At 41.6% G+C, this 27,400-nt stretch overlaps 1 protein-coding gene across 2 annotated transcripts in view; it reads right to left on the minus strand.

Annotated features, from left to right (window-relative positions):
* Nucleotides 1–23,386, minus strand: part of ABL2 (ABL proto-oncogene 2, non-receptor tyrosine kinase) — a 60,494-nt gene extending 37,108 nt beyond the window's left edge. For both annotated transcript variants that reach the window (XM_060774436.2, XM_060774435.2), the window contains exon 1: nt 22,924–23,386. In XM_060774436.2, coding sequence (XP_060630419.2) covers nt 22,924–23,170 — 247 coding nt within the window. In that variant the 5' untranslated portion in view covers nt 23,171–23,386. The remainder of the gene's footprint in view (nt 1–22,923) is intronic.
* Nucleotides 23,387–27,400: the final 4,014 nt, after the last annotated feature.

Here is a 27,400-nt window from a genome sequence, read left to right on the forward strand (position 1 = left end):
GAAAGAAAGAAAGGTAGAGAAGGAAGGAAGGAGAGAAGGAGGGAGAGAAAAAGGGAAAGGAGGAGGGAAGGAGAGAAGGAAGGAAGGAAAGAAGGGTAGAGAAGGAAGGAAGGAAGGAAGGAGAGAAGGAGGGAGAGAAAGAGGGAAAGAAGGAGGGAAGGAGAGAAAGAGGGAAAGAAAGAAGGGTAGAGAAGGAAGGAAGGAGAGAAGGTGGGAGAGGAGGGAGAGAAAGTGGGAAAGAAGGAGGGAAGAAGAGAAAGAAGGAAAGACAGAAGGGCAGAGAAGGAAAGGAGAAAGATGGGAGAGGAGGGAGAGAAAGAGGGAAAGAAGGAAAGAAAGAAGGGTAGAAAAAGAAAGAAGGAGAGAAGGTGGGAGAGGAGGGAAAGAGGGAAAGAAGGAGAGAAGGAGAGAAATAAGGAAAGAAAGAAAGAGAAGGAATGAAGGAGAGAAGGAAGGAGAGAAAGGGAAAGAAGGAGGGAAGGAAATAAAAAAAGAGAAAGAGGGATGGAGGAAGGAAGGAGAGAGACAAGGAAAGATGGAACCAAAGAGCAAAGGAAGCGAGAAAAGAAACAGGTAGAGAAGGAAGAAAGAAGAGGAGAAAGAAAAAGAGGGAAGGAAGGAAAGAGGGAGGGAAGGAAGGAGTGAAAGAAAGAAAGAAGGAGGAGAAAGAGGGAAGGAAGGTTTGCCACAGCAACGCGTGGCAGGTAGAGCTAGTGTGCAAATAAATGTATTTCAAACCCCAAAATAATTCCGATATGCAGCTGTTGGCAAGAAAGAAAACAGGAAGGAGGAGTATAGGAAGAGGGAGCTATCACCAGCTAAGCCCTGTGGGATCTCTCACATCTAAGGCCTTTTCTAAGGTCAAATCTAGCACAGGTGGTGACAGCAGCAGCTCCTCCCATTGCTTCTGCTACTTGAAAAGCCTTTGACGTTTCAGCCACAGAAGTCCTATGAATCAAGGGGGGGGGGGGGGAGAGAGAAAGGGAGGAAGGTAGAGCCAGGGTATATTGGGAACAGCTCCCAACACCTCTTTCAGTAACTGCAGTACCACTACCATGCAGGGCACAGGAAATGGAAGAACAAGGCCAGCACATATGGCATGAATTATTCAGCATGGAAGGTGTGGAGTCAAGTGCAATGTTGCTGCTTCTTGAACAACTTGAGCAACAGCTCTTTGCAAGTTAAGCAGCAGCTACAAGAGCTCATGAATAATCAATTTCACTGAAATTAAGCCTGTGAAAGTCAGGGTCAACTGTATATCCTTAGCTGTCCTAGCAAAGACTCATAAGATTGTGGTGTGGATAGTGGTAGCCATATTCCAGAAGAACCTTGCCTGCCTATATTGCTATTCACAACTTCTTCTCAAGCAGCAATATAAAAGAAAATTGAGATAGCTTGTTCTAGTCATTTTATATAGACCCACAAATATCTGAAAGTTACAAGTTTTAAGGAAAGTATCATTCTTAATTTTTAAAAAAATGTTTATTTAAGACCTAAGAAATAATTTAGCTATAATGAGCATATGAATATTCAGTTTCAAGGTTTTGGATAGTTTGGGATCCTAACAACTAATTTTTTCTTCCTACTGGAGTATTTTCCTATATGAAAAACAATGATTAATAGTAGAGCAAACAAGATTTATTTATCTGAAACATTTTCATTCTGCTTTTCTTCCAGAAGTCTCTAACAAGAGAAGATAAATCTTTAAGAAAACCACTTGGCTTCAGGTTACTATCTTATGTATACAAAAATGTATATGATTTCAACTTCACTACATCACTAAAGCCTCACACAAGCACTGCTTGTTCACATGTAAAGTTAAAAGCTGGACATGGCCATTCCCTTTAACATCCCTGCAAACCCAGCAGTATTCCAGACCTTTGTCTGTTCAATAAAAATTTGTTCAAACCAGTCTTTCAAGAATTGCTGATCAGAACAGCCCCATACCCATATGCAACTGAATGTAATTATATAGAGCTCCATAAAGATCTTTGCACTCAATCAGCACAAGTATTTATTTACAGTATTTACAAGTACAGAATTGTGCTGGAAATGTAGTAGAGTCGGGGAAGGGATATAAAAGACCCTGCAATAGCAGACAACAAGAAAACTTATATGGGCTGTTTCATTGCTAGAATAACAGAATCAAAGAATGGGAAGAGACCAGAAGGTCCATCCTGTCCAACCTTTTACCATACAGGAATACACAATCAAAGCATTCCCAACAGATGACCAGCCTCTGTTTTTAAAACCTTAAAAGAAGGGTACTCTTGAAGCAGTGCATTCCACTGTCAAACAGTTCAGATAGTGAGATGAAGGAGCCTCTTTTCTTGTAGTTTGAATCAATTCTTGAAAAGTAGCAGAAAACAACGTTCAGTATGACATCATTTGAAATATTTAAACATAGCTATCATGTAAACAGAGTCCCAGAAGAACTATGGACAGAAGTCCGAGACATTGTTCAGGAGGCGGCAACAAAGTACGTCCCAAAGAAAAAGAAAACCAAGAAGGCAAAATGGTTGTCTGCTGCTGAGACACTGGAAGTAGCCCAAGAAAGGAGGAAAGCAAAAGGAAACAGGGATAAGGGGAGATATGCCCAGTTAAATGCTCAATTCCAGAGGTTAGCCAGAAGAGATAAGGAACTATTTTTAAATAAGCAATGCATGGAAGTGGAAGAAGACAACAGAATAGGAAGGACACGAGACCTCTTCCAGGAGGTAAATTTCAGGCAAAAATTGGTATGATAAGAAACAAAGATGGCAGGGACCTAACAGAAGCTGAAGAGATCAAGAGAAGGTGGCGAGACTATACAGAAGATCTGTATAGGAAGGATAATAATATTGGGGATAGTTTTGACGGTGTGGTGAATGAATTAGAACCAGACATCCTGAGGAGTGAGGTTGAATGGGCCTTAAGAAGCATTGTTAACAACAAGGCAGCAGGAGACGACGGGATCCCAGCTGAACTATTTAAAATCTTAAAAGATGATGCTGTCAAGGTGATGCATGCCATTTGCCAGCAAATATGGAAAACACAAGAATGGCCATCAGAATGGAAAAAATCAACTTATATCCCCATACCAAAAAAGGGAAATGCGAAAGACTGCTCCAACTTCCGTACAGTGGCCCTTATTTCTCATGCCAGTAAGGTAATGCTCAAGATCCTGCAAGGAAGACTCCAGCAATACATGGAGCGAGAGTTGCCAGATGTTCAAGCTGGGTTTAGAAAAGGTAGAGGAACGAGAGACCAAATTGCCAATATCCGCTGGATAATGGAGAAAGGCAGGGAGTTTCAGAAAAACATCTACTTCTGCTTCATTGACTCTTCTAAAGCCTTTGACTGTGTGGATCATAATAAATTGTGGCAAGTTCTTAGTGGGATGGGCATCCCAAGCCCCCTTGTCTCTCTCCTGAGGAATCTGTACAAGGACCAAGTAGCAACAGTCAGAACTGACCACGGAACAATCGACTGGTTCAAGATTGGGAAAGGCGTACGGCAAGGTGCATCCTCTCACCCAACCTTTTTAACTTGTATGCAGAACACATCATGCAATGTGCGGGGCTTGATGAATGCAAAGCTGGGGTGAAAATTGCTGGAAGAAACATTAACAACCTCAGATATGCAGATGACACCACTCTGATGGCCGAAAGCGAGGAGGAGCTGAGGAGCCTTCTAATCAAGGTGAAAGAAGAAAGCGCAAAAGCCGGGTTGCAGCTAAACGTCAAAAAAACCAAGATTATGGCAACAAGAATGATTGACAACTGAAAAATAGAGGGAGAAACCGTGGAGGCCGTGACAGACTTTGTATTTCTAGGTGCAAAGATTACTGCAGATGCAGACTGTGGCCAGGAAATCAGAAGACGCTTACTTCTTGGGAGGAGAGCAATGTCCAATCTCGATAAAATAGTAAAGAGTAGAGACATCAGACTGGCAACAAAGATCCGCCTAGTCAAAGCCATGGTATTCCCTGTAGTAACCTACGGATGTGAGAGCTGGACCTTAGGGAAGGCTGAGCGAAGGAAGATCGATGCTTTTGAGCTGTGGTGTTGGAGGAAAGTTCTGAGAGTGCCTTGGACTGCGAGAAGATCCAACCAGTCCATCCTCCAGGAAATAAAGCCCGACTGCTCACTGGAGGGAAAGATACTAGAGACAAAGTTGAAGTACTTTGGCCACATCATGAGGAGACAGGAAAGCCTAGAGAAGACAATTATGCTGGGGAAAGTGGAAGGCAAAAAGAAGAGGGGCCGACCAAGGGCAAGATGGATGGATGGCATCCTTGAAGTGACTGGACTGACCTTGAGGGAGCTGGGGGTGGTAACGGCCGACAGGGAGCTCTGGCGTGGGCTGGTCCATGAGGTCACGAAGAGTCGGAGACGACTGAACGAATGAACAACATCATGTCACTTCTTCCCTTATCTTCTCTAGTTCTTTAAACCACTTCTCATCACACATGGTTTTATGACAATTTTTACCATTTTAGTCACCCTACTTCTGGACTCGCTCCAGCTTATTACATCCTTCTGTAGCAGTTTCTCAAACTGTGCTCCTCCAGATGTTTTGAACTTTGGCTCCCACAATTCCTAACAACTGGTAAGACAGCTGGGATTACTGGGAGCTGAAGACCAAAACACCTGGAGGAGCACTGTTTGAGAAAAACTGTTCTATAGTAATACAACAGCAGAAAACACATCAGCACAGTGTTGTAGACAGCATGAAGGTGGTTGAATGTGAAATCAGAGGTACACATCCTGAAAGAAAAAGTCAAGTATGGTGTTAGGTAAAGGTTTTCCCCTGACATTAAGTCCACTCGTGTCTGACTCTGGGGTGTGGTGCTCATCTCCATTTCTGAGCTGAAGAGCCGGTGTTGTCCATAGACATCTCCAAGGTCATGTGGCCGCCATGACTGCATGGAATGCCATTACCTTCCCGCCGGGGCGGTTCCTATTGATCTACCCACATTTGCATGTTTTCGAACTGCTAGGTTAGCAGAAGCTGGGGCTGACAGCAGAAGCTCATTTCGTTCTCCGGATTCAAACCTGCATCCTTTTGGTCAACAAGCTCAGCAGCTCAGCGCTTTAATCCACTGTGCCACCGGGGGCTCCCGGTGTTACATGGCCCAAATCTAATTGAGGTTATATTAATGTCCTACCCCTAGTGTCAGAAAGGAAAATGTGGGTTCTGCATTTCCTACATGTTTGGCATTAGAAGACATCAGAATCAAAAACAAATCTAAATTAAACTTCAATTTAATTGCTTAAAAATGACAATCATCATTTATAAATAGGGACACTGTGTTTCAAGATACATATCTGTGTGGCAGATCAAACCACAGCTAATATAATACAGCTTTGTGTTGTGGTTTATTACTACTGTCCAAAAGAAACCACAAGTGTTTTGTGACACAGTTATTAAACAGAATTTATCTTCAGAAACCATAATGGCACTGGGTTCTTAAATAAATTGTAATTTATGGCCTAGTAATTTCACAATTACTAGGCCAGAAAATGATACTTCTAGTCACGAGAGGCTTACACACTGGAAATCCATGAAATTCCCTTGCTGACCTCTGAAATCTGGATCATCACAGGAGGCAGTGTCACATGCATAGGTAAGCCCTCTCAGTTTCAGATCCCATTTTCTACAGAGTGCCATTGTATCAGTAATACTAATTATAACATGATTAAATGCTATATTATGTGTCTGCTGATATTTATCAATGAACTGACAGAGGAGTTAGTGTTAAGAAAATTAACACATATCTAGAACTCTGGAATACTCTTTCAGTTTAAAAATAAAATACAGATATCTTGGAATACAGATATCTTGGAAAGACACTAAGGAGGTATGAACTTAACAATAATTGCAAAAAGTGCAGGAATACCCAGCACACAAAACAATTAATCACATGAAGTCCAAAACTCTGTGCAGCAGTGTATTTGTATGCACGATGTGCTATGCCAGTAATGGTACAAACACCAAAAAAGAACTAGGCATTTTTGAGTCAAAACAAACATGGTGATTGATAGTGATCAAATGAAAATATAATTCAAGACCATTTTATACAACAGATTATAATCTACAGAACAGGTGAATGTCTTACTGTCATGAGCAGTGCTCCTTCGACAAGAAACACAGTGAGTACACCAAAATAATCAACATATGCATAATATTTTGCTGTTCTGGAAATGTCCAGCAGAATATGCTATTTAAAATTAGTTCAAATAATCTGTAACCTGTGGGCAGATTATTCACTGTATCTTGAGAATACCTTATCTGAAATGCTTGTGATTAGAAGTGTTTTGGATTTCAGATTCTTTGGAATTTTAGAATACCTATATTTTCATATACTTACATGAAAGTCTTGGAAACAGGACTAAGACTAAACATGAAATTCATATATATTTCATATACACATTAAAGATATAACTTAAAATATAATTTCATAGATAATATTTTAATAATTTTGTGCATGAAACAAAATGTGTGCACTCTGAACCACCAGAAAGCAAAGATGCCATCAATTCAGTCACTTATTATGACAAATTTGAGTATTTAGAGTATTCCAGAGTTCTAGATAAGGGATGCTCAACCTGTAATCTGTTATACAGCTACACAGCTTATATTTTTGCCGACCTGAGTTAAGCCTTGTGAGCAGGCCAAGGAAAAGGTATGCCACAGAAGATGTGAATTCATATAAAACAGGTTGTGCAGCTTTAAGTCAAAATCTTTTTAGTGCACCATACCACCATAACTAGGCTACTGCAAACTGTGGCAGCAGGGAGAAACAGATCATGGGCTCAATATCCATGAAGGAAGTAAGGCATTGGAAAAAAGACCATGTGGAGCCAGCAGATTTTGTCAGCCTGCCATTGCCATCACAGCACAAACTTGGATAAGTGCAGCTTCCAGCACAATGCACCAATAGGATTATTGCCTTTGTTTCCATGGAAATTTAACTGAGAGGCTCCATGACACTGCTCAGTTCCTGTTATTTTTATCTTTAGCATATGGACAATATTCCTTAAGAACTGACTCAGAGGCCAGCAAATTTCAGTTGGAATTACCTTTTAAACACAAGCTGGAATTTCACAGAGCTTTCCTCTTATCAAATGTAAACAAAGTTGGCAGAAGAACAATACTGATCTAACAGAAAAAGACTTGAATTTGGCAACAAATCCCACCTGTTATTATATGCTTTAAACAGACTGTTTTCCTTCAGGATTTTAAAAACCGGAATATGAATAAAAATTCTCTTTTATGTTTGTAACCAAGATTTACAAATCTATATAAATAAAAATGTAATGTTCGTCTGTGGGATTAACAGAACTCAAAAACTATTAGATAAATTGACACCAAATTTGGACACGAAACACCTAACAACCCAATGTATGTCCTTCACTCAAAAAAAATGATTTTGTCATTTGGGAGTTGCAGTTGCTAGGATTTATAGTACACCTACAATCAAAGAGCATTCTGAACTCCAATGATGGAATTGAACCAATCTTGGGGCACAGAAATCCCATGACCAACAGAAAATACTAGAAGGGTTTGGTGAGCATTGACCTTGAGTCTGGGAGTGGTAGTTTACCTACATCCAGAGAACAGGGTTGTTGTAGGTTTTTTCGGGCTATATAGCCATGTTCTAGAAGCATTCTCTTCTGACGTTTCGCCTGCATCTATGGCAAGCATCCTCGCACCTAGCTCCAACAGACAAGAGTCCTTTGTCCCACCCTGGTTATTACACAGATATATAAACCCTTTTTCCTAGTTCCAACAGGCCTCACTACCTCTGATTCCGACCATGAAAGCCTTCGACAATACATCTAGAGAACACTTTGGACTCAAACAATGATGGATCTGGACCAAACTTGGCGCGAATATTCCATATGCCCAAATATGAACACATATAGAGTTTGGGGAAAATAGACCCTGACATTTGCGAGTTGTAGTTACTGGGATTTATAGTTCACCTACAATCAAAGAGCATGCTGAACCCCATCAACAACAGAATTGAGGCGAAATTTCTACACAGAACCACCATACTTAAGGTCATCCAGTCCAACTCCCGTTACCAGGGCAAGAAAATGTAATCAAAGCCCTCCTGATGATGAGCCATCCAGACATAGATATAGATAGATATGCTTCACACACAGAAAGAGATATAGTATCCTAGATTTGAAAAGGACCCCTAAAGAAGGACAATTATATGTCGCATGTTCCAGAGTGGGTAAACCAGACAATCTCCACATCAACACTGACAAAGAAACAACAAGAAATACTGTTTACCCACAAGCATAAAGGAATTACATATATTAGAAACCACTACTTTATTTTCCAGATCACCAGACTGGGCCACAGCAACGCGTGGTAGGGGATGGCTAGTTCCAAATAAGAATATTAGTCACAGAAAGGGCAAAACTCTTCAAGATCTGGAAATGTCTTCAATAAGTCAGATGTTACCAATATCTGGGAAAGAGGCTGATGACATAGAAGTCATGAAGACAGTATCAGCAACCTCAGATGAAATGATGTAGGTTGTAGGAGGAAGTCACAGATATTTATGTAAGTCTACAGCAGGATATCTGCAATCCAGCTCTCCCCAAATATATATGAAAAGTTTCTGACCATGTGTTAAAAGTAAGTCAACATTTCCTCATCCTATCCTTGCCTCTTTGTAACATCTCACCCAACAATGATCTGGATGCACATTTGCTATAACCTTTGAATTTGAAGCGGGTCTGATTAGCAATGGAAGATTTGGGCATTACAGTGGATCACTCTATAAAATATCATGTAAGCCAGTGATGGCAGTGAAAATGGTAATACATTGTAGACACCATTACTTTATAATGACCCATGATACAGCTCAAATTGAGTAATATGTGGGCTTATGATTACTGCATGTGAAAAGAATATTGTAGACCTGGAAATATTATAGAAAATGACAATGAAAAGAAACAATATAGAAATATTGTTTCTATATTGCTGATATATAGCTGATACTGGGAGACCACATAATGGGAGAGATATATATGGTACTTTCAGCAGACTGATGCTTCTTTAGGACAGGGGTTCCCAAACTTTTTAAACAGAGGGCCAGATCACAGTCCCCCAAACTGTTGGAGGGCCGGATTACAATTTGAAAAAAACATGAATCAATTCCTATCCACAGTGCACATATCTTATTTGTAGTGCAAAAAAACACTTTAAAATAATACAATAATTAAAATTAAAATAATTAAAAAGAACAATTTTAACAAGGATAAATGTATTAGTATTTCAGTGGGAAGTATGGGCCTGCTTTTGGCTGATGAGATAGGATTGTTGTTGTTGTGTACTTTCAAGTCATTTCAGACTTAGGCTGACCCTGAGCAAGGGCCGGATAAATGACCTTGAACGGCTGCATCCGGCCCTCGGGCCTTAGTTTGAGGACCCCTGCTTTAGGATACATGACTGGATGCACAGGATACTAGACTATATGGAAGTTTTAAATGATGCAGCAGGACTTTTGAGCTGTACTAAGGTCTGTAGGAAGGTCTGTTTACTACCCTGTTTCTCTATGAGTTCTCCCTTGCAAATAATCTGCTCCTTTTATCTCACCCTGAGTTTTAAAATGATTTTATTGTACATGCGGCCTGCTCACTGTCATTATGTTTGTTTATTGCTTTCTTATGTTTTGTGTACATTGCTTATTGTATTCATATGTTTTGCATTTTACTGTGTTGTTGTTGTTTGCATTTCGGTTTTAATTTTATTGTATTTTATTTTATTGTAATTTGTTGTTTGGGCTTGGCCTCATGTGAGCTGCCCCGAGTCCTCACTGGGGAGATGGTGGAGGGGTATAAATAAAGTTTATTATTTATTATTATTACTACAAAAATTCCAACCCCAAGCAATATTCAGCTACTATACAACTACAATTGAAAATGGTAAGAGAATATGTAAAGCACTTTGAATATACGAAAAGCCTCTATACATAATTTTGCAGGAAGTTTACTTATACTTTTCTCATATTCATTTTCTGTAATATGCTAACAAAATCCATTTGCTGTTGCTGTTGTATTCATGTTCAAGTGTATATCATGGGCAGGGATGCTGGGAATCAACCACAAGTTACCAAAATGTTTCTTTGGCTGAAATTAACAATGCCAGAATTGTTCCCTTACTGTATGTGAGTCACACCATAAAGTTAATAACCTGCTACTGAACCAGAATGTGTGCATAGAATCTCAACAGTGGGAAAGCCTAAGCACTCCAGCACTCCAGGTTTTTGTTTGTGTCGTACTGTTGGGAGTTCAACAGCAAAGCCAGGCAAAGGGTGATAGGACGTGAAAACATCAAAAAGGGAGACACTGAAACGCAAGTGAAACATGTGCTGTGAGAGAAGCCAAATATCCCAGAAGGTGTCTTCTTTTCTTTCCCCAGGAAACAATTCAGTTATATTAGAAGGGCTACAATACATACACTCCATTACTCTCAGATGCATCACTGTAAAAGCAGATAGTACTATTTGGTCCTATTTCAAATACACAGAGCTTTGTCATTTATTGTGTACTCAGTAAGGAGCTGCAACCAAACATAGTACAGTGTTCCCTCGCTATTTTGTGGTTCGCTTTTCACGGACTCGTTGTTTTGCGGGTTTTTGCAGTACTCGTTCTGCACATGCATAGTACGCCCGCCATTGGCCTGAAGCTCTGCCAGCAGTTGTCAATCCTAGCTTGTTTACCCTATTGGGCTGCCAATGAGACTCAGAGGTGAAGCTGTCTCCCAGTTTTTAAATGGTTGCCGTTGCCCAGAGCGGCATTCTAATCCCGCCTCTTGGCAATGATGAAGTGTGGAAGGGGGTTTCACCCTCCCCCTTGGGAGAGAGGCAGCCAATAAAAGCAGCTGTAATTTACATACTTTAAAAAAAAAACAGAGTTACTATTTCAATTTACATACTGTTTTGAGGAGTGTTTCATTCATAAAAAAGAGAGGAGATACAAAGCAGTATATTAATCACAACCTTATAGCCCCTTCCTTATAGTTAGCAAAAAAAAAAGTGTGTAATGCTTTTAAATCTCTCCTTGCTTCTGCTTCACCCTCGGAATGCAATATATATATATATATATAGAGAGAGAGAGAGAGAGACTGACAGAGAGAGCATCCCTACTTCACAGATTTTTACTTATCACGGGTGGTCCTGGAATGCAACACCCGCGATAAGTGAGGGAACCCTGTACACTCAACTTACGAATGTATATGATATATGCTTTCATGCATATTTTCACATTATTACTTTATTTTATACATGTATTTTAGAAGCACACTGCATGTAGTACTTCGTAATGATAAAAGCAACAAGAAAATAACATACTTCGCATTGTCCTGGGACTCTATTCCTCACATTTAATATGTTTCGATTTTGCTAAGTTATCGTATATGCCCAAGTATATGTTAAAGGCAGATACCAAAATTATTGATTTCGTATTGACCCATGGATAAGTTGAGGATAAAACATGGAGGCATGAACCAAACAAATATGTCCCTCACTCTTTTAAGAATGCATGAAGGGAACAGAGCGAAAGAGAATAGGATTGTTTCTGTAAGAGTTTCAATGGGAGTGGTTGTAAATTGGCATCAGAAGAAACTGGATGGTGTGCAGTACGTGAAGGGACCTTCTGCACATAGAAAGAAATACAATGTCAGTACAGAGAAATTGAACATGCACACTAGAAGGAGGAACCAAACAACATAAGGGAAAGTCTAGTATAGGAAAAGCCTTCTGGCTCCACCATAACAACCCACAAGAACAATGTTTTATCTATACGAATTGGCCTCTAAGGCCAGTTTTGCTAGGTATTACCAATAGGGTTTAGTTTCTCTCTCACTGGCTCTTTCATGACTATTTCTGGACAATCAAAATGTACGTGGGACCATTTTCCTCCATCCAATTAATTCCTGGTTTGAAATCAGGAATAAACTCCAGCATGACACTTCCATCTGGCAGCTTTGGAAGAATTTTTTTTCCAAAGGCAGGTCTTCAATTCCTGACCCAGGAAGAAATACATTTAACGGTACTATGACAAGAAAGCTACAATGGTGGCACTGTGATATATGGGTTTCTCCTTTACTCTGTATATTAGCCATTAGTAGATATGAATCCCTACTTGTTGGGATGCTTTAAAAGACAAATAGGATTCGTTGCTATATTTGTTACTTGGGCTATGATGCACTGTGGTATTATTATTATTATTATTATTATTATTATTATTATGTTTATTTCTAACCTACCATTTTCTAGTCTGGGACTCAAGGTGGCTTACAATAGATAAAACAAATTCTGCTTAAAATGTTACATTGTACTAAAGTAAAATAATAATTCAAGTATCAATGATCAGTTCTATGGGGAGTTCATAGTCAATCATATGAGTTGGAAGAGACCACATGGGCCATCCAGTCCAACCCCCTGTCATGCAGGAAAAGCACAAAGTACTCCCCACAGATAGCCATCCAGCCTCCGTTTAAAAGCCTTCTAAGAAGGAATTTCCATAAACTCTGAGGCAGTGAGTTGGACTGTTGAACAGCTCTTACAGTCAGGAAGTTATTCCTAATGTTCAGGTGGCATCTCCTTTCCTGTAATTTGTTCCAAGTCCTAATCTCCAGGGCATCAAAAAAACAAGCCTGTTCCCTCTTCCTTATGACATCTTTTCAGATATTTAAACATAGCTATTGTGTCTCCTTCAACCTTCTCTTCTGTAGGCTAAAGATCCTCAGCTCTTTAAGCCACTCCTCATAGGGCATGGTTTCCAGCCCTCTGATCATTTTAGTTACACTCCTCTGGACACATTGCAGCTTATAAATCTCTTTCTTGAATTGTGGTGACCAGAATTGGACACCGTATTCCAGGTGAGGCCTAACAAAACAGAAGAGAAATTTACCATGATTTCCCTTGACTGAAATACTATACTCCTTTTGATGCCACTTGCTTTTTTAGCTGCTGCATCACACTGTTGGCTCAAGTTCAACGTGTTGTCCACTAAGACTCCAAGATATTTTTCACATGTACTATTGTCAAGCCAGGCGTCACCCATCCTGGATCTGTGTATTTCATTTTGGGGTTTTGTTTTGTTTTTGGCCTAAGTCTAATACCCTACAGTTTCAGGGCCTTGGAGCAGCCACCAAGAAAGCCCCCTCCTATGTCCTCTTCAGACATGGTAATGAGAAGAGAGAAGAAACTCCACAGATTTCAATAAATGAGCAGGTTCGTGATACATTCCTTCAGATAACCTATTAAGTGTTATACAGGGAAGTATCTTAGCAATATGTCCTCATGATGGTCAGGTAACAGGTTCCCCAATTTTTCAAGTGCTGTATTTCCCTTTCCCCTCCTAGGATGGGCAAGTATAAACAGCAAGCTACTTAATTTCAAATTTTGCTTCAGGGAATCCTGAAGCCCTGAGACGTTTTTAAAAGTTCCTCATTGAGCAACCTCAGCAAACACCTAAACTGGGCTTTACAGGCCGATGGATACGCCACCTCGGACATCAGAAGAGCTGCAATACAAGCCACGAGGAAAAGTGTTCCAGAGGAAAAGTGCTCTTGCCATACATCAAGGGAACCACTGACCATATTTGGAAGCTGATGAGGAAACACAACATACAAACTATCTACAGACCCGCCAAGAAAATCAAACAAATGCTATGTTCAGCAAAGGACAAGAGGGATCCTCTCACTTCTGCAGGAGTCTACTGTATACCATGCAGCTGGGGACAAGTCTACATAGGGACCACCAAACGCAGCATTGCCCAAACATGAATCAAGAAACATGGAAGGCACTGCAGACTACTTCAGCCAGAGAAGTCAGCCATAGCAGAGCACCTGATGAACCAACCTGGACACAGCATATTATTTGAGAATATAGAAATGCTGGACAGCCACCATGTCAGACTACACAGAGAAGCCATTGAAACCCACAAGCATGTGGACAATTTCAACAGAAAGGAGGAAACCATGAAAATGAACAAAACCTGGCTACCAGTATTAAAAAAACTCTAAAATTACAACAGCAAAACAACAGAGAGGAAAGAATCAGGGACACCTAATCACCTCTCAACAAAAGATTGACCCAGGCACTAACAAGCCACACCAAACAACTGCCAGGCCATCAAATGCTAATCAAGGTGGTCAGTTGAAACATTCATACCTAGCTCCAGCAGACAAGAGTTCTCTGTCCCACCCTGGTCATTCCACAGATATATAAACCCAATTTTCCTAGTTCCAACAGACCTCACAACCTCAATTCAAAGTGCTGGCGTTGGCCTTTAAAGCCCTAAACGGTTCTGGCCCAACCTACCTATCCGAACGTATCTCGGCCTATCAGCCCACCAGGACCCTAAGATCTTTTGGGGAGGCCTTGCTCTCTATCCCGCCTGCTTCACAGGTGCGGCTGGCGGGGACGAGAGACAGGGCCTTTTCTGTGGTGGCCCCTCGGCTCTGGAACGCCCTTCCCATGGAGGTAAGATCAGCCTCCTCGCTGATGGTATTCCGAAAAAGACTAAAAACTTGGATGTTCAAGCAGGCATTTGGTTAATTCGGTGCAATGAATGTGTTGACTACGGATTGGTAATATGGATGATGCAATTGGACCACGATTTTAGTTAGGAGATGTATTGGATTGTGATTTATGTGAAATATTGTGTATTATGTTTTTTACGGTTTTAATTGTATACTGTGTACTGTATATTCTGTTGTAAACCGCGTTGAGTCGCCAGTTAGGCTGACAAACGGCGGTATACAAGGACAGTAAGTAAATAAATAAATAAATAAACCTCTGAGGATGCTTGCCATAGATGCAGGCGAAACGTCAGGAGAGAATGCCTCTAGAACATGGCCATATAGCCCAAAAAACCTACAACACCCCAGTGATTCCGGCCATGAAAGCCTTCGACAATACTGGAGTGTTTCCCTCAAGATTCATCCATCCATTCAAATCTTCTTCGGTAATGCATACCCAATTCTGCTTATTTGGTATCGTCTACTCTCAATTGATTCAGAAGCAGGGAATTGTGGCATATTTGAAAAGATCTGGGCTACACTACATAAAAATGCTGTGCATTCCCTGAAAGAATTCCACAGTTTTCTGTGCAGAAATGAAAAGCTCCATAGCATTCACATCCACATGGAAAGGGCACATTATTTTTCAAAGACAGTAAAGGTTGAAACCACGTGTTCAAAATAGGCAAACATATATACCTGCTTAAAGCAGTACCTTTATACAGCTATAAACACATATATTTTCCCTTGGGCTAAAGTACTTATTGTCCACCTACAATATTCAAATCAGGAGATCAAAAAGATTAGTCTGCGGGAATTTAGAGTCGTTCTTGCCAAATATGCTAAATACCCCCAAAGGCATTTCAAATGATCGCACTAAAGATAGGAAATTATCCTGTGAAATCTAAATGAAGAACCAAACTCCACTTATACAAAGGTTTAATTTAAAAACAAATGATTGTTGGCCACTTGGGTTCCACACAAGATTTTTTTTAAAACAACTGATCTGATCAAATAGTAGCAACAAGAGAAACTGCATATGACCCTAGAAACTGAAGTATGTCAAGAGATTGTGAAAGAATAAGAATTAAGAAACCAACCACATTTTTTAATCTCAGTGCTTCCAACCATTCTGCCCTGAATTGCATTGAAGCTCACCCGCAGCTTCCCAGACATAGATGCATGCTAAGAGGGATGCTGGCTTTCTCCCAAGATAGGACACACAGAGTTCTCTTCTGCCCCATCCGTGCCAACAAAGATCACTGTTAAACAGACGGTTAATGTAAGGATCGCTGAGTGGGCATAACAATGCCAGCAAACAATTTTTTAAATCCCTCATGAACAGCAAAGACTATATTCTGGGCAGCTTGAAACCCAGTTTTGGCCGCTGCACAGTAAATTATGAATATAACTTTAAGATATCACGGAAGTTGCCTTGAAAGGGATCTTATACCAAAGGAAGACAAGACAACAACCAATAAGTCAGCAGTGACTCACAAAACCAGCAAGATACACTGAGGTCCTCGGGGGAGGATTACTCCAAACAGCCCAAACCCGACTGATGACCGTCACCCAGATGACCTTTTCACTGGCTGTTCCACACTGTGGAATGACCTGTCTGAAGAGGTCCTACAACTAAATCAGCGGTCAGAATTTAAAACACAACTGAAACCTCTCTTTTCCTGCAGGCCAACCCAATCAAGTCTTAACCTCTGAGAATGCTTGTCAGAGATGCAGGTGAAACGTCAGGAGAGAATGCTACTGGAACATGACCATACAGCCTGAAAAACTCACAGCAACCCAGTTCTTGCCCTCCTCAGAGCACCTGATCCTTCAGGGATCTAAAGCAGATAACGACGATTTCCCACTACTGTCTCCCCTTCACATGTTGGTTGAATAAGAATATCATCATCATCATCATCATCATCATCATCGTCATCAACATCATCTTTATTTATACCCCACCACCATCTCCCCAATGGGGACTCGGAGCAGCTTACATGAAGTCAAGCTCGGACAACATATTACAGCAAAATGAAACAAACAAACAAAAAAAGCAACAAGCAACAGCATCAAAATTACATTAAAAAACATGAATACAGTAACAAAATAACATTACAATAAACACAATCACGGTGACAGTGGGTGGGCCACATGTGCAGGATAAAATGTTAAAAACCTCGAATGAGATAAGAAGAGGAGCAAGTTATTTGCAGGGAGCTCATAAAGAAACACAGGGTTGTAAAACCAAACTTTCCATTAGGGGTGTGTGTACTCCAGTGACAGAAGTGTTGAGGGGAGCAGTAGTGTCATGTTGTACACCTACTCACCAAAGGCGCAGCGGAAGAGCCAGGTTTTAAGGTTCTTTTTAAAAGTTTCTAGTGTAGGGGCTTTCCTGATCTCTCCAGGTAATGAGTTCCAGCGCCGGGGAGCCACAGAGGAGAAGGCTCTCTCCCTTGTGTCCACAAGACGAGCTTGTGAGACTGGCAGGGGTGAAAGGAGGGCCTCCCCTGAAGATCGAAGGGCCCAGGTTGGTTTATGGAGAGAGATACGGTCACGAAGGTAGGCGGGTCTCAAACCGTTTAGGGCTTTATAGGTGATAACCTGTACCTTGAATTGGGCCTGGAAAATAAACGGCAGCCAGTGGAGCTCCTTAAACAGAAAATTTATTTGTTACCCACCTCTCCTAAGGGCTAGAGGCGGGACACAACACATCGAAATACACACAACTATAAAAGACATATTTCAAACACAAATATCAAAATACAGCAGCAACATAATGTAAACCCAAAACTCATAGAATCATAGAGGTGGGCAATCCAGTCCAATCCTGACCTATGCAAATAAGCACAATCAAAGCACCCCCAACAGATAGCCATCCAGCCCATTTAAAAGCCTCCTAAGAAGGAATTTCCATCACACTCCAAGGCAGTGAGTTGCACTGTTGGACAGCTCTTACAGTCAAGAAGATCTTCCTAATATTCAGGTAGAATCTACTTTGCTGTCATTTGCTCCAAGTCCTAGTCTCCAAGGCATCAGAAAACAAGCCTGCTCCCTCTTCCTTATGACATCCTTTCAGATATTTAACATAGCTATCAAGTCTCCTCTCAACCTTCTCTTCTGCAGACTAAACATCCCCAGTTCTTTAAGCCACTTTTCATATGACATGGTTTCCAGACCTCTGATCATTTTAATGCCCTCCTCTGGACGTTCCAGCTTGTCAATCTCTTTTGAACTGTGGTGCCCAGAATTGGACACAGTATTCCAGGTGAGGTCTAACCAAAGTAGAATACAAAGGCACTGTGACTTCCCTTGATCTAGACACTATACTCCTTTTGATGCAGCCCAAAATCACATTGGCTTTTTAGCTGCTGCATCACATTGTTGGTTCACAAGCAAGTTGTTGTCCACTAAGGGCCCTTCCGCACAGAATATTAAGGCAAATAATCCACAGTATCTGCTTTGAACTTTGGGATTTGTACCCACACTGCCATATAATCCAGTTCAATGTGGATTTATACACCTATGTGGAAGGGGCCTAAGACTCTGCAGTGCCTTTCATGTGCTTTGCATTTGGTGATCCCGATGTAGACTTGTCCACAGCTGCATGGTATACAGTAGACTTCTGCAGTGGATAGAGGAACCCTCTGATCATTTGCTGAGTGCAGCATTTCCAAAAGACCTCTGTGGATGCTTGCCACAAGTGCAGGCGAAACGTCAGGAGAGAATGCTACTGGAGCATGACCATACAGCCTGAAAAAACTCATAGCAATGCAGTGATTTAGGGAAGCCTTGGACAACACAAAGATTAAAGCATTCTCAATCAATCTGTCTAGGGGCCCTTCCGCATCTGCCTTGATCATCCAGAATATCAAGGCAGATTATGTATTTGAGTTGATTTTTACCCTGCTTTTCTCCCACACCAAGGCAAGACATAAAGTGGTTGACAATACCATAAGAACATACAAAGTAAAAAATTAAAACATATTAAAACCTGATAAATTATAGCAACTGATTATCTAAAGCTGTCAGTGATAAAACCTTATTTACAAATATAATATACATCCTTAAAACCAGTAATTAACCACATTGGAAGCCACAATATCGGCTTTGAACTGGATCATCTGAGGCCCCTTCTACACTGCTATACAAAATCCACATTGAACTGGATTATATTATATTATTTATATCCCACTTTATTTCTCCATATGGACACTCAAAGCCGCTCAAAATAAAAAATATATAACTTCAAATATACAATAATAAATCAGTGTAATAATATAGGATTATATATTATCAGTATTAATTATACTTAATATTACTATTACCATATTACAATATTATTAGATATTACTATATTGTATTATGTGACCGACAGGTTGGTGCTTAGAATCTGGGGAGCCGGGTGAGCTCCCGTCTCAACTCTAGCTTCTCATGTGGGAACATGAGAGAAGTCTCCCACAGGATGGTAAAACATCCGGGTGTCCCCTAGGCAACGTCTCTGCAGACGGCCAATCCTCTCACACCACAAGCGATTTACAGTTTCTCAAGTCTCTCCTGAAATGGAAAAAGTTGTATTATATTGTATTACATTACGATATAAGTATCAATATTATATGTATATGCGATATATTATATTATTAGCATAGCACAAGTGTAGTTGATGGGGACGTGGGAAAAGGCCTTCTCAGCAGTGCCCCCCCCCCCAACTTTGGAATGCTCTCCCTAAGGAAATAAGGCAAGCACCCACTCTTCTAACGTTTAGGAAGGAGTTGAAAACCTAACTATTTAAGCAGGCATTTGATAACAGCTAGAGCAGAGGTTCTCAACCTGTGGGTCCCCAGGTGTTTCGGCCTACAACTCCCAGAAATCCCAGCCAGTTTACCAGCTGTTAGGATTTCTAGGAGTTGAGGACCAAAACATCTGGGGACCCACAGGCTGAGAACCACTGGGCTAGAATATTATCTAACCTATCAGACAGGACCTTTAATCTTAATGTTGGGTAGCTTTATAACATGAACTGACTGGTTTATAGGATATTTATATTTATTCTGTTTTTAGACAGCAAATAGCTTTTAATCATGTGTCATTTCAATTTTATGAAGTGGTAATTGTTTATCGTTGTTTATTGCTTACATTATTTTCTCTATCTGTTGGTTGTTGTAAGCTGCCCTGAGTCCCCTTGGGAAGAGGGGAGGGGTACACATAAAGCTTATTATTATTATTATTATTATTATTATTATTATTAGCTGTCCCCTGCCATGCGTTGATGTGGTCCAGTCTGGTTATCTGGAAAATAAAGTACCGTAATGAGAAAGTATTGGTTTCTAATATATGTAATGTCTTTCTGCTTGTGGATAAACAGTATTGCTTGCTGTTTCTTTGGCAGTGAGGTGGAGATTGCCTGGTTTGCCTACTCTGGAACAGGCAACATATCATTGTCCTTCTTTAGGGGTCCCTTTCCAATCTATGATACTATATGTGTGTGTGTGAATCATATATATCTATGGTTGTATGGCTCCTTGTCAGGAGGGCTTTGATTACGTTTTCTTGCCCTGGTGAAGAGATGGACTGGATGGCCTTAAGTATTTTCTGTTGGTCATGGGGGTTCTGTGTGGAAAGTTTGGCCCAATTCCATCGTTGGAGGGGTTCAGAATGCTCTTTGATTGTAGGTGAACTATAAATCCCAGCAACTATAACTCCCAAATGTCAAGGTTTATTTTCCTCAAACTCCACCAGTGTTCGCTTTTGGGCATATTGAGTATTCTTGCCAAGTTTGGTCCAGATCCATCATTGTTTGAGTCCACAGTGCTCTCTGGATGTAGATGAACTACAACTCAAGGCCAATGCCCACCAAACCCTTCCATTGTTTTCTGTTGGTCATGGGAGTTCTGTGTGCCAAGTTTGGCTCCATTCCATTGTTGGTGGAGTTCAAAATGCTCTTAGATTGTAGGTTAACTATAAATCTCAGCCACTACAACTCCCAAATGACAAAATCAATTTTTGAGTGATTGTCACTCCTTGGGTTTGTAGGTGTCTTGTGGCCAAATTTTGTGTCAATTTGTCCAGTGTTTTTTGAGTTATGTTAATCCCACAAACGAACATTACATTTTTATTTATATAGATTATTATTATTATTATTATTATTATTATTTGGAACACAATAAGGTGAGTGCACAGCAGACAAGATCACTCTGCTGGCTGTTGTATTGGATCACACATCGGACACTTCCCAAGTGTCTAGGACTGTGTGATGTATCAGCGAATGATGCTTGCAGATCCCATTAAGGTGGCCTTCTGCAGCTGGTAATCTTGTCAGCGGCGATTGTGTTTAAGTGCAGGCCAAGGTCTTTAGGCACTGCACCCAGTGTGCCAATCACTACTGGGACCAACTTGACTAGCTTGTGTCAGAGTCTCTGCAGTTCAATCTTTAAATCTTCACATCGTGTCAGCTTTTCCAGTTGTTTCTCTTTTTATTATTATTATTATTATTCTATACCACTATACTGCAATATTATTAGTAATATGACATTTCATATATAATTACTGTATTATATATTGTGGCAGAGTCTTTGCAGTTTGATCTTTAAATCTTCATATTGTGTCAGCTTTTCCAGTTGTTTCTCTCTTTTTTAATTACTATTATTATTATTATTATTATACTATACCACTATACTGCAATATTATTAGCAATATAACATTTAATATATAATTGTTATATTATATATTATTGTATTGTACTATTATTCCACAATCTATATAATACAGTATCAGTATATAATATCATTGTGATTATTATATGGCAGCGTGGACTCACATCACCCAGTTCAAAGCAGACATTGTGGATGATCTGCCTTGGTCTTGTGGTTTCATGGCTGTGTGGAAGGGTCCTAGGTCTTTAGGCACTGCACCCAGTGTGCCAATCACCACTGGGACCACCTTTACTAGCTTGTGCCAGAGACTTTCCAGTTCCATTTTTAAATCCTCATATCGTGTCAGCTTTTCCAGTTGTTTCTATTATTATTATTATTATTATTATTATTATACTATACCACTATACTGCAATATTATTAGTAATATGAATTTAATATATAATTATTATATTATATTTATTTATGGCATTTATATGTCGCCCTTCTCACCCCAAAGGGGATGCAGAGCAGCTTACAAGGTATATATATATACATACATAGAATTGTAGAATAGAATCAAAAGGTTGGAAGAGACCTCATGGGCCATCCAGTCCAACTCCCTGCCAAGAAGCAGGAACATTGCATTCAAATCACCCCTGACAGATGGCCATCCAGCCTCTGTTGAAAAGGGATACATTCAATAAGAAAAATCATATAAACACAGTAAGCATTGAGTCATGAGGCTATATGTAGACTGAAGACAATAATGAAGATGGAGCACCACTCTCAAAGCAATTCCCTGAAACAAGGTACAAAAATACCCGGGCACCCCTGTTGAATGCCATTTGGACTTTTCCTTTGAAGACTTATTTTGAGAAGCAGTGCTCCATTTTCACTGGACTTGATTTGGATTTTTTCCATGAAGATTGTTTTGAGAGTGGTGCTCCATCTTCATTATTGTCTTCAGTCTACATATAGCCTCATGACTCAATGCTTACTGTGTTTATATGATTTTTCTTATTGAATATATCCCTGAAGCCTATATACAGTGGAATCCTTATCCAGACATAGAACTGTTACGTTTGAGAGCGGCTGCTCCTTTTGAGTTTGCTGTGTGCCACTGAATTGAGCGATGCACTGGGGATTTTGGTAAATGGAATACTATATGCTCTTTTGATATTACACTTTGACATTACGCATAGAGTGTTTTGTGTTTGTGCTGATACCTTGCAAGTACTCTGGGATATTATATATTATTATTGCATTGTGCTATTATACCACAATCTATAGAATATAGTATCAGTATATAATATCATTGGGATTATTATATGGCAGCGTGGACTCAGATCGCCCAGTTCAAAGCAGACGTTGTGGATGATCTGCCTTGATCTTGTGGGTTTCATGGCTGTGTGGAAGGGTCCTCCGTTATCCGAGTCCACACTAGCATATAATGCGATTGAGTGTGGATTTTATACAGCTGTAGGGAAGTGCCTAAAGGAGAAGAAGAGGCAGAACAATCCCACGCAAGGAATGCGAAGCGAAAGGGGCCTGGTCTCCTCCTCCTCCTCCTGGGAGACTCCCGCGGAAAGAGAGGGGCGAGGCGGACCTTTGTCTGAAGCGACAGGGTGGTTGTTGCTTATCTCTCTCTACAGCCGCCCCCTCGCTCTCAATGGCGCCCCTGAAAAGGAAGGGTAGGGTAGGAGAGAGGAGAGAGAGGGGAGGTTTCCCCGCTGCCCGCCCCTCCCTCCATGCTCACCGTGCTGGGCGAAGACGTTGAAGCCGCTCTCGGCGCCTCGGGGGCCCCCCGCCGCCGCCTCCCTCCTCCGCGCGCCGGGCCTCGCGCTGGTGCCACTGCTGCTCCCTCGGAGGCCCTTGGGCTGCGGCTGAGAAAGAGGCAGAGGCTGCTGCTGCTGCGGCTGCTGTTGTTGCTGAGGAGGCTGCTGAGGCGGCTGGAGGGCGGCGGCGGCGGGCGGCTCCCCGACGCGGCCCACCTGCTGGCCCATCCCCGCGGCCCCCCTGGCCCTCCTCCTGCTGCTGCCCCGGGCCCTCGCCAGCGCCCTCGCCCGCCTCACATGCCGCTCCGCCCGGCTCCGCCCGGCTCCCCACAGGGCTCCTCCGGACAGGCCTCCGCCTCCTCCTCCTCCTTCACAGACTCGCCCCCGCGCGCCCCGCCGCCATCTTAACCACAGAGCTCGGCGCCAGGGACAGAAGGGCTCCCTCCCTGTTTCCCTGCCGCGCGCACGCCCCCTCACCCCCACCTCCGGTCCTCCAGCGCCAACCGCGCTCCGCCTCAGCTCCCGCCACGCCCCACTGTGGGCGGGGCTCCGCTCAGGCCACGCCCCCTCTCAGCACCGTTTCCTCAAAGGCTACTGAAAAGACCGACAGGATGCTTGCTGTGAGTTTTCCATGTTCTAGAAGCATTCTCTCTTGACCTTTCGCTCACATCTATGGCAGGCATCCTCAGAGGTTGTTGTGAGGTCTGTTGGAAACTATTAATACAGTGTTCGTTTGTGGGATTAACATAACTCAAAAACCACTGGACGAATTGCCACCAAATTTGGCCATAAGACACCTACTAACCCAAGGAGTGATCATCACTCCAAAATTTTGATTTTGTCATTTGGGAGTTGTAGTTCCTGGGATTTATAGTTCACCTACAATCAAAGAGCATTCTGAGCTCCACCAATGATGGAATTGAATCAAACGTGGCACACAGAACTCCCACGACCAACAGGAAAAAAATGAGAGGATTTGGTGGGCATTGACCTTGCGTTCAGGAGTTATCTATTTGTCGTGTAAGGGCAACCAGAGAAATTATATTACATTTCTAACAGAACAAAGCAAACAAACAGACAAAATACAAAATGTGTGAGTTTGGTAGTTGATTAAATGTCCTTTGACCAGTATCTGGCCACTTGGAGTGCTTCTGGTGTTGCCGCAAGAAGGTACTCCATTGTGCATATGACAGGGCTCAGGTTGCATTGCAGCAGGTGGTCAGTGGTTTGCTGATCTCCACACTCGCATTTTGTAGCCCCATTTCTTGAGGTTGGCTCTGCATCTCGTGGTGCCAGAGCGCAGTCTGTTCAGCGCCTTCCAAGTTGCCCAGTCCTCTGTGTGCCCAGGGGGGAGTCTCTCATTTGGTATCAGCCATTGGTTGAGGTTCTGGGGTTGAGCCTGCCACTTTTGGACTCTCGCTTGCTGAGGTGTTCCAGTGAGTGTCTCTGTAGATCTTAGAAAACTATTTCTAGATTTAAGTCGTTGACGTGCTGGCTGATACCCAAACAGGGGATGAGCTGGAGATGTCTCTGCCTTGGTCCTTTCACTATTGGCTGCTACTTCCCGGCGGATGTCAGGTGGTGCAATACCGGCTAAGCAGTGTAATTTCTCCAGTGGTGTAGGGCGCAGACACCCCGTGATAATGCGGCATGTCTCATTAAGAGTCACATCTACTGTTTTAGTGTGGTGAGATGTGTTCCACACTGGGCATGCATACTCAGTAGCAGAGTAGCATAGCGCAAGGGCAGATACCTTCACTGTATCTGGTTGTGATCCCTAGGTTGTGCCAGTCAGCTTTCGTATGATATTGTTTCTAGCACCCACTTTTTGCTTGATATTCAAGCAATGCTTCTTGTAGGTAAGAGCACGGTCCAGAGTGACTCCCAGGTATTTGGGTGCGCTGCAATGCTCCAGTGGGATTCCTTCCGAGTATGATGGTCCTCCAAGTTTAAAGAGTGGTGTTCAGGAGTTGTATTTCACCTACATCCAAAGAGCATTGCGGACTCAAACAATGATGGATCTGGACCAAACCTGGCACGAATATTCCATATGCCCAGATGGAGTTTGGGGGAAATAGACCTTGACATTTGGGAGTTGTAGTTACTGAGATTTATAGTTCACCTACCATCAAAGAGTTTTGGGCACATCATGAGAAGACAGGAAAGCTAAAGTTATTGCCTTGTTTTTGATTTTAATTTGCTGTATTGTTGTTGTTGTTGTTTTATTGTTGTAATTGGGCTCGGCCTCTTGTAAGCCGCACCGAATCCTTCGGGAGATGGTAGTGGGGTACAAATAACGGTTTATTTTATTATAGAGAAGACAGTTATGCTGGGGAAAATGGAAGGAGAAAGGAAGAGGGGCTGACCAAGGGCAAGATGGATGGATGGCATCCTAGAAGTGACTGGATTGACCTTGAAGGAGCTGGGGGTGGTGACGGCCGACAGGGAGCTCTGGCGTGGGCTGGTCCATGAGGTCACGAAGAGTCAGAAATGACTGAATGAATGAATAACAAAACAATTAAAGAGCATTCTGAAACCCACAAACTACAGAATTGGGGCAAACTTCCCACACAGAACCCCCATGACCAACAGAAAATACTTAAGGCCATCCAATCCAACTCCCTTCACCAGGGCAAGAAAACATAATCAAAGCCCTCCTGACAAACAGCCATCCAGCCATAGATATATGATTCACACACACAGAGAGAGATAGTATCATAGATTTGAAAGGGACCCCTAAAGATGGACAATTCTATATTGCATGCTCTAGAGTAGGCAAACCAGACAATCTCCACATCAACACTGACAAAGTAATAACAAGAAATACCGTTTACCCAAAAGCATAAAGAAATTACATATATTAGAAAGCAACACTTTCTAATTACTTTATTCTTTAGATCAGCAGACTGGGCCACAGCAACGCATGGCAGGGGATGGCTAGTATATATATACACCTGTGGAATAGTGCCCAGGGTGGGAGAAAGAACTCTTGTCTTCTTGAAGGAGGTGTGAATGTTGCAATTGGCCACCTTGATTAGCATTGAATAGCCTTGCAGCTTTAAAGCCTGGCTGCTTCCTGCCTGGGGGAATACTTTGTTGGGATGTGTTAGTTGGCCCTCATAGTTTCTTTTCTGGAATTCCCCTGATTTTTGAGTGTTGTTCTTTAATTTCTTTTTGATTGTTGCTCTTTATTTACTGACTAGCGGTCCCCTGCCACAGGTTGCTGTGGTTCAGTCTGGTGATCTGGAAAATAAAGCAATGAGAAAGTGTTGCTTTCTAATCTATACAATGTCTTTATGCTTGTGGGTAAGCAGTATTTCTTGCTGTTTCTTTGTCATTGTTGATGTGGAGATTGTCTGATTTGCCTACTCTGGAATATGCAACATAGAATTGTCCTTCTTTAGACTTCCCTTTCAAATCTAGGATACTATATCTGTCATAGACACATGTGTGTGTGTGTGTGTGTGTGAATACTATACTATATCTCTGTGTGTGAATCATATGTATATATATATATATATAGCTGGATGGCTCTTTGTCAGGAGGGCTTTGATTACATTTTCTTGCCCTAGTGAAGGGAGTTGGACTTAATAGCCTTAAGTATTTTCTGTGTGGGAAGTTTGCCCCAATTCTGTTGTAGGTGGGGTTCAGAATGCTCTTTGAATATAGGTGAACTATAAATCCCAGCAATTACAACTCCCAAATATCAAGGTCTATTTCCCCCAAATTCCATCTGTGTTCATATTTGAGCATATGGAATATTTGTGCCAAGTTTGGTCCAGATCCATCATTGTTTGAATCCACAGCGCTCTATGGATGTAGGTGAACTACAACTCTCAAACTCAGGGTCAATGCCCACCAAACCCTTCTAGTATTTTCTATTGATCACGGGAGTCGTGCGTGCCATATTTGGTTGAATTCCATAATTGGTGAAGTTCAGAATGGTCTTTGATTGTAGGTGAACTATAAATCCCAGCAACTACAACTCCCAAATGATAAAATCAAATGTTTTGAGTGAAGGACATACATTGGGTTGTTAGGTGTATGCTGTCCAAATTTGGTGTCAATTCGACCAGTAGTTTTTGAGTTATGTTAATCCCACAAACGAACATATTTTTATTTATATAGATTTTGTTAATTTTCATGGTTTCCTCCTTTCTGTTGAAAATCTGCAAGGCCATTCAATGCTAATCAAGGTGGCCAATTGGAGCACTGACACTTGATTCAAACAGACAAGAGTTTTGTCCCACCCTGGACATTCCGCAGGTATATTTCTAACCCACTGTCTCTCCCCAGAGGGACTCAGGGCAGCTTACAAAAAACACAAACAACACTGGCAAACATTCAATGCCATAAAAATGAAATAATATGGATTAATTTCTGTTTGTACTGTATGAAAAACTGTCAAGCTGAGAAGAAAGAGTAGGTAGCCTTCCCTTTTAAGGCAGTGATCCTACC

This window comes from Anolis sagrei, chromosome 4 (genome assembly GCF_037176765.1).
Source record: "Anolis sagrei isolate rAnoSag1 chromosome 4, rAnoSag1.mat, whole genome shotgun sequence".
NCBI lineage: Eukaryota > Metazoa > Chordata > Lepidosauria > Squamata > Dactyloidae > Anolis > Anolis sagrei.